Raw genomic sequence first — 7,763 nt, 5'->3', positions numbered from 1 at the left:
TCTTGCATTTTATTACATATCATCACAGCATGGGGACCTACATCCAGATTACTGTTTAAAACAACTTCACTGATTGATTGACTTGTTAAATGACGAGATTCAAGATGTGGCCAAATTGTGTGTTAAGATAAAAATGTGCAGGATTGGATCTGGAATCTAGCTGATGCCCAGCTGATGACATCTTCTATTAATCAAAACAAGGTGTGGCCTTGCCATGAATCACTCCCACACCTTACCAAGTCACAGCCGCCATTTTACAAAATTAAACATCTGGATACAGAAACTACATTTGAAATGGGCAAGTTTAAACATGCCGTGCCTTGATCAGATAATCAATCAGATCACAGTGAATGGATAATAAATTCCATGTGATGGCTGGGAGCGTCAAGGGAAAATGTGGAACTAAAACTATAATTCTATCCAGCTCAACTACTTTTTTGAAACCAAGAAAGTCTTGTTATGATATATTGTTTTTATGTTTATTTACTTTATTCCAATATTATATTACAAGCAGAAACACACTCTCTGCTGAGATAAATGCCTAGATACATGCTTAAGACATTTGTATGTCTAAAAAATGTAAAATTGAAGTTTTCTGACTTCAAACTGATTTATTAGCCATAAACAGATTCATGCACATAGTTCTCATTACATTTCTCCAATGCAAAGCATAAATATTGAAAAAGACATTATCACCATATTAGCAAATAATTAAAAGTCTGCTTTTCTGAAGGTGAAGCTGCTGCTTGTTGATGATCACATGCTTGCTGCATAGATTATATTCCTCCTTGAAGTTTTGGCTCTGTTCCATCTGTAACAATATTCATTTCTAAATAAATTAACATGAAAGCAATAGATTCATGAAAAAAATCTAATTCATTTATTTTTATTTTAGCCCAAAGTAGTTGTTATCTGGAGTATGTCAATATTTATATACAGTATGTCATACATTTAGGTAGGTAATTTATTATTATTATTATTATTATTATTATTATTAACACTTTATTGTTTGTATTTACATTATTATATTAATATTATTTATTTATTGTTATATATTTTTTTTTACTTTTGTTACAAAATCTTAAAGTGGTTTACACTGGAATATCAGTAAAACATCAGAAAAGAAAAACTGCTCGAATGAAAATATCTTCCACCAGCTGAGCTGTAAAAGATCTTAGGAGGTTACAGTAAGCCTCGCTCAGCTGAATGAAGTAGTTTGGTGGGTTATAACACTTCAACACTTTAGTAGCATATGCTAGAGCTCTGCCTTTTAGATGTGCTAAAATATCATAGTCGACACAGACCTGAAAAGGAACTCTGAATGAACTGAACACGACTGAAGAAAATATTGAAATGCAGCCTTAGAGACACTACTGATATGATGATAAACTAGCATCCAGGGTTATATTACAGTCCTTAACTGAATATATCCATTAAGGATGCAAGGAGATTTAAGGCCCAAACTTTAACAGTTCAACAGGAGTTCTTGGTCATCATGGTTTTATGTCTTGACACATATAACAGAGCATCATTAGCATAAAAGTGAAAGGCAACATTGTGTTCACGAATTATCCATCCCAGGGGCTATAAATGAAGAATGGTAAGGGCCCCAGAACAAAGCCTTGGGGGACACCATAATGCACTCTTCTATGTTTGAAAAACTTCCCATTTATAGTGACAAGTTTAAAAGGAAAGTTGAAAAGCTCTTGCGAGACGAAAACATGAGGGCATGATAATCTAAACTACTCCGTCCTGCCTTCAGGGTTTGTTAGCTCTTTATTAATCCTTTGAAATAGCACTCATGTTAAGACAAAAAGGAAAATGGAACTGTCAAAAGATGTGCATGTATTTATTTAATCAGAATGAATTTCCAGAGAACTGGGGTTTGGAGATGCCACCTCCGACTACCAGGTGGGTTCATGCTCTTCTGTTAGCATCACAATGGCTTTTATACATTCTTACGCCTGCATACATTTGCCAAACATCTAAATGTTCACTTCCTCTGCAGCATGTAGAGCTGTGTTAGGTTAGCTGAATAATGAGACCTTATATTTAATGTAATATTTTAGTTAGTGTTAGTGCTAGTTCGTAAAAAAAGAGTGTTTTGCTTTTTGTTTTACAAAATTACTGCTTGGTAAATAAATTCTAAGCATTAGAAAAAGGTCATTGAAACTAAATTCAGGGGACAGGCACAGGCAAAACAAAATTTACCTTTACACATGTGGAAAGCTGGCTTTTGTGGCAATACCACACTGGTTCCTCTTGTTCCTGGACATTCTCACATAGCCCTTTTCTCCCCACTGGACACCCCAGCTGCCAAATAAATGAATGTTAGTGTTTGATTGTTGGAGCAATTATGTTGGGTATTCTCATTTGATTAAACCACATTACTAGGATATTCAGGAAATTGCCGTTTTTTATTAGTCTGCTTGTTTACCTGTTCTTGACCACCCAGTAGTCCTCCCCACGGCTGTCAGTGCCATAACCAACAACCAGGATAGCATGAGTCAGTTTAGTGCTGCTGCAGTATGGATCATCATAAACACCTACAATCAATGAAGATATCCAGTCATTGGGCCACATTCATGAAACTAGAGTGAGTGTAAATAGTTCTTAAAACACGTTTTACATAAATATCTGCATTCATGAAAGTTTTCAGGTTGAAATTTTATCCAAAATCTTCTGTTTCTTGGGGGCAGATGGGAGTGAAATGTGTGAAATTTGATACAAATATCATGTCAAATTGAATAGAAGTGAATACAAGTTTGTTCTGTTTCCTTTTACAGTGGATCATTAAGAGTGCCCTTCATAGCTTGTAGCCATATGAATCTAAACGTAACTGAACAGATTTTATGAAATAATTTCAGACTTTTGAAGTGACCCTGCCGATGAGCTCTCAGAGATGACAGGATCTGGCCTACAGTCATGTAAATGCATGAATGGGGATCCTGAAGGGGGACTGGCTGTGTTTGAATGTAACAACGGTATATGCTGCAACAGACTTTAAAAAACTCTTATAGTGAAATTCAAAAATTTGCTTACTTTGATTTAAATAAAACAATTTATTTATTATGGAAATATTAAAGTTAAAGTTTCAAAACATACTGTTCACTCTCCAGTCCATTCAGTCCATATTTGGAAATTAAAGCAGCCCATTTTGAATATCCATCTATTCAGCCTATAGCACTTTAGCCCTGCCCCTACTCACTTAAGTTATCAGGAGTGTTTCAGCCCAGACTGCTTTTCGAATGAGGCAGCCGATCAGTGTAAAGAGACAGACTTAGTCAGACGTGTGTATAAAATGAACAAAAGAGGCTTTACTGGTTTGAATGAGATCCAAAGTCGTGTTCAGAAAACAGGCAAAGGTCAGATCCAAAATAAGCCACATACAACAATAAGCAAACATAACAAACTACAGGTCCAGGCAACCAAAATCCAAAAGGCAAAAAGGCAAAGTAAAAAAAAAACAAAAAAACAGAAGATAAGTCTTCACAGAAAATCAACCAGATCATGACAAAGAAATGCTTTGTAGAAGAAGCAAAACTTCACATGAAGTTAAGCTAAAGTCTGACATACTAAACTGATCACATGATATACGATAGCAGGTAAAACAAATCACTAGTCGGGCGAGGCAGATCTCTGATACATGGATTGGCATGGTGTCACAGTCATGTGTTCACCCAGAGGGTTTTGGGAATTGGAGTCCAGAGAGTCAAGACTGGAGGGATATGTAGCAATCAGAACAGCGCTTATTTACACATATCAGTCTTAAAGGCACAGTAACACCCTATGTTAACTTTGTCCATTTGTAAAAAAACGTTTTTTCCTCTTTTTGTTGTTGACTTTCCTTCCTTTCAATTTCAAATATATCAAATTGTTGTGTTTTTACCAGTTCTGGTCCTAGTTCACTGCGGATCATGTGCTTTTCCTCAGTACAGACAGTATATGGGAATGGGTAAAGGGTGTGTGCAGCACTACAGACAACATGTGAAATTAGTAAATGAATATTGGTCTTAGAGGCTCACCTGACTTGTAGAGCTGGAAGGTGTGACGGCTGATGTCTATAGCTGCAGAAATTGGGCCGATTACAGCCACGGCTTCCTGCAGACTCTTCTCATCTCCACTGGGCAGCTCATAGTAGTCACTGCAGGTAGCGCTAGCATTCAGTGGGTTAAATCTGCACATTCCATCCTGGAGAAAAGAAGGTATTAATCAGGACAGGGTTCAGGATAGGCTAGTATTCTGGTTCACACTGTTATCTATAAAATGGACAAAAGCATGGACAAAATAAAGAGTTCAAAGTGGCATATTCTTCTGCTTTATTATACTTAACAGTATTAACCAGAATGCTAGCCATCCTCACACAGCCTGTCATAAGCAAGACTATTTGAGATTACTTAAAAACACAACACAGCTTGAACTTCCATTATTATGCTAACTTAATTAGCTTCAATTGTGTAAAGTTGCTGTTTTGATGAACTTCTGATCTGCACTGTGGTTCCATTAATTGATTTAAATGTTTAATTTGCAGGTCTGCTCTCCACTCATCACTAAGCTGTAGATTCACCTTGGCCTCATAAGGATAGGAGCTTTCGGACTGCAGGCCTCCGCTGTGCATGACGTACTCGAAGGCCTGGTCCATCCAACCACCTGCACAGCCACGGTTTCCGAAAAGCCAGGAGCAGTCCACCAGTTGTTGCTTGCTCAGGCGCACCAGCTTCCTCGTTTTCCGGAACATCTGACCCTCTAGCGCCCCCACCTGATAGATAGCAAAGAATGATTGAGGAAAACAGAGACAACTAAATGCTAAGTGTTGGTTCTCTACTTAATACTACAAAAGTATTAATGTAGTGGCTTCTTAGGTGAGCAAAGAAAAACAAGAGACATTAAACGCCAAAAAAGACACAAATACAAACAAACACTGAATACATTAATAACAAGTGAGATCATTAGTTTTGTATTATTATTTGTATTATACAATTTGTATTAGCTACCTAGCCGCTCTTGGCCGGATATGTTTGAGTGGTGTACCTAGCCGTGCCTGTTCAGTCCTGCATCCTTTTTACTACCTAATTTGAGATCGATAGAGTAACTTGGAGGGAAGAGCCCCTTAAATATGAGGCAAAAGCCCCCTTTTGCAGATCATGAAGTCACAAAGATGTTCACTGAATAGCTGGCATTGGCATTGCATGTTAGCTGTAGTGTTCCTATTTTACTGTCATCCATCTTCTGTCTTGGTTTATTAAAATTAAGACAAACAATAATACACTGCAGTTTCTGCACCCCTGGTCAAATTCAAAGTATTTGTTGATTTTCTAAGTAAAAACAAGTTAAGCCCTCGAAATCTCAAAATTATTTTTCAGCAACTACAGGGACTTCAGTGCAAACTGGCTGAACTGTTCTTAGATTATAGAAGTGTGTAATAAAACCTTGGGGCTGCTGGTGGACCTATCCATCTGAGGGGTTAACACATCCTCTACATCCATCCATCCATTATCTAAACCGCTTATCCTTCTGGGTCGCGGTGGGGTGCTGGAGCCTATCCCAGCTGTCATTGGGCAGAAGGCAGGATACACCCTGGACAGGTCGCCAGTCCATCGCAGGGCAGACAGACAGACATACACATTCACACACACTCACACCTAGGGGCAATTCAGCATGTCCAATCAGGCTGACTGCATGTCTTTGGACTGTGGGAGGAAACCGGAGTACCTGGAGGAAACCCATGCAGACACGGGGAGAACATGCAAACTCCACACAGAAATGACCCTGGTCGGGAATTGAACCCAGGCCATTCTTGCTGGGAGGCGACAGCGCCACCCACTGCACCACATATTATGTGAAAAACAGAACAGGAAATGTGGCCTGTTCAAAAGTCATTGCACATTTTAGATTGTTTCCAATATGCTTAACTCAGCAAACAAAACGAAATTGAGCACTAACATTCTCAGGACAATGCTATAATTAAGTGTGCTCTCTACAGAGAATGTGTTAACTTATTTACACTTAAAAAAGCAGCAAAGCATGTGATTTAATTTGGCTGTTCAAACCTTTGTATACAAATGTAAATTGACTCAGATCTCAAATTTATTTTAAAATCTAATAATTTTTGTGTTGTACTTTGATTAATAACAACTCCTGAAAAATGCAAAGCCTAAAATGTGAACATTTTCCCTACACTATTATATGGACATCTGTCTTAGCACCTTACATATATGACCATGCTTGCGTGATGGACCTTGTCTAACCTACTGTAACTCACCGCACTGAAGGCCCAGCAGGATCCACAACACATTTGATGGTCAACCTCAGTCACGTAGCCTGCGGCCTTCCAATCCACAGTGCTGGGCAGAAAAGCACTCCCTGCCTGTCGGAGGATTGTAGTTGGACTGCGGGTCTTGGTCCTGTTGAAGGGTCCCAGGCAGCCCCTGAACATCTGCTGGTACTCCTGGTTGTCCTGTAGGAGGACATTCATAAAATCAGTGACACTTTGTTTTGAGTGTTTTTTAGATGAAACAAACACTCAACAGACTCTCAGTAACATATGAGGGTTGGGATTAGGTTTCAGGTTAAGGTTAAGATTAGGGTTAGGATTAGGACTAGGGTGAGGATTAAGGTTAGGGTTAGGGTTAGGTTGTGGGTAAGGTTGGGTAAGTTTAGGTTTTGCGTAATGGAAGTAACATATTAATACATCTACTTAAAATAAGCAATGTATCAACAGAACATCTACAAGATATTTACTTCAGTGTATTCAGATGCTTCACTACTGTTACTGCACTGATATGTTGTTGATGTGCTACTGGTAATCTGTTAAGAGTTTATTAATCATCTACAAAGGACCACTCCAAATAAAGTGTTACCATTAAATCAAATGAGAAACTGTAGAACAGACTCAGTTTATAGCACAATACCTACATTTAGAGTCAGTTATTCATTCAGCCTAATGAGAAACTGTAGAACAGACTCGGTTTATATCACAATACCTACATTTAGAGTCAGTTATTCATTCAGCCTAATGAGAAACTGTAGAACAGACTCGGTTTATATCACAATACCTACATTTAGAGCCAGTTATTCATTCAGCCTAATGAGAAACTGTAGAACAGACTCAGTTTATAGCACAATACCTACATTTAGAGTCAGTTATTCATTCAACCTAATCAGAAACTGTAGAACAGACTCAATTTGTTTCACAATATCTACAAAACCACTCATAGCCACTGTGTTTGCACAAATGTTTGCACATTTGCTTTTCTGATGCCGCCAAAAGATGAGCATATAGTTACTGGACTTGACACAGACATTAGCATCTATATATGTGAGATCTCACCATGTCTGCAAAGTGGTTCATGCCGAGTCTGTAGCTTTTGAGGCCCTGGTCAGCCAACATGTTGTGCTCCAGGACCAGCTTAAGATTGTTCAGCCAGATCATCTTACGCTGAGACTCTTCTTCCACTGAACCATAACTCTTACCTGAGAGATTAACACATACACAATGTACCCTTTCCTTCTTCCAGACACATACAACTTTATACTATATAGAGTGTGAAAAGACAGGAAATATTCACGAGAACACAGATCATAGATATTCATCGAAAGAACAATTCAAGTTTGTTTAACAAACTTGTTTATATACATACTTGAATGAATTAAGCCCTAAAAAATCACTAAGACGCCTGAACAGTATTGTTGCCCCTAGGATGAAACTTGCAGTTTTTGCACTTTTCAGTTGTAATAATTCTCATACTTAACTCCGCATTTGA

At 38.2% G+C, this 7,763-nt stretch overlaps 1 protein-coding gene across 1 annotated transcript in view; it reads right to left on the bottom strand.

Annotated features, from left to right (window-relative positions):
* The window catches only part of LOC118823537 (cathepsin L1-like), a 12,028-nt gene continuing 4,265 nt past the window's right edge, over positions 1-7,763 (bottom strand). The window contains exons 3-9 of the mRNA XM_036593227.1: positions 7,331-7,473; positions 6,263-6,457; positions 4,568-4,759; positions 4,026-4,191; positions 2,438-2,546; positions 2,212-2,313; positions 1-811 (exon numbers count right to left, since the gene is read on the bottom strand). Of these exons, the coding sequence (XP_036449120.1) occupies positions 2,214-2,313; positions 2,438-2,546; positions 4,026-4,191; positions 4,568-4,759; positions 6,263-6,457; positions 7,331-7,473 (905 nt within the window). The 3' untranslated portion in view covers positions 1-811; positions 2,212-2,213. The remainder of the gene's footprint in view (positions 812-2,211; positions 2,314-2,437; positions 2,547-4,025; positions 4,192-4,567; positions 4,760-6,262; positions 6,458-7,330; positions 7,474-7,763) is intronic.

This window comes from Colossoma macropomum, unplaced genomic scaffold (assembly GCF_904425465.1).
Source record: "Colossoma macropomum unplaced genomic scaffold, Colossoma_macropomum, whole genome shotgun sequence".
Classification (NCBI taxonomy): Eukaryota; Metazoa; Chordata; class Actinopteri; order Characiformes; family Serrasalmidae; genus Colossoma; species Colossoma macropomum.
This window is presented reverse-complemented; position numbering and strand designations above follow the sequence as displayed.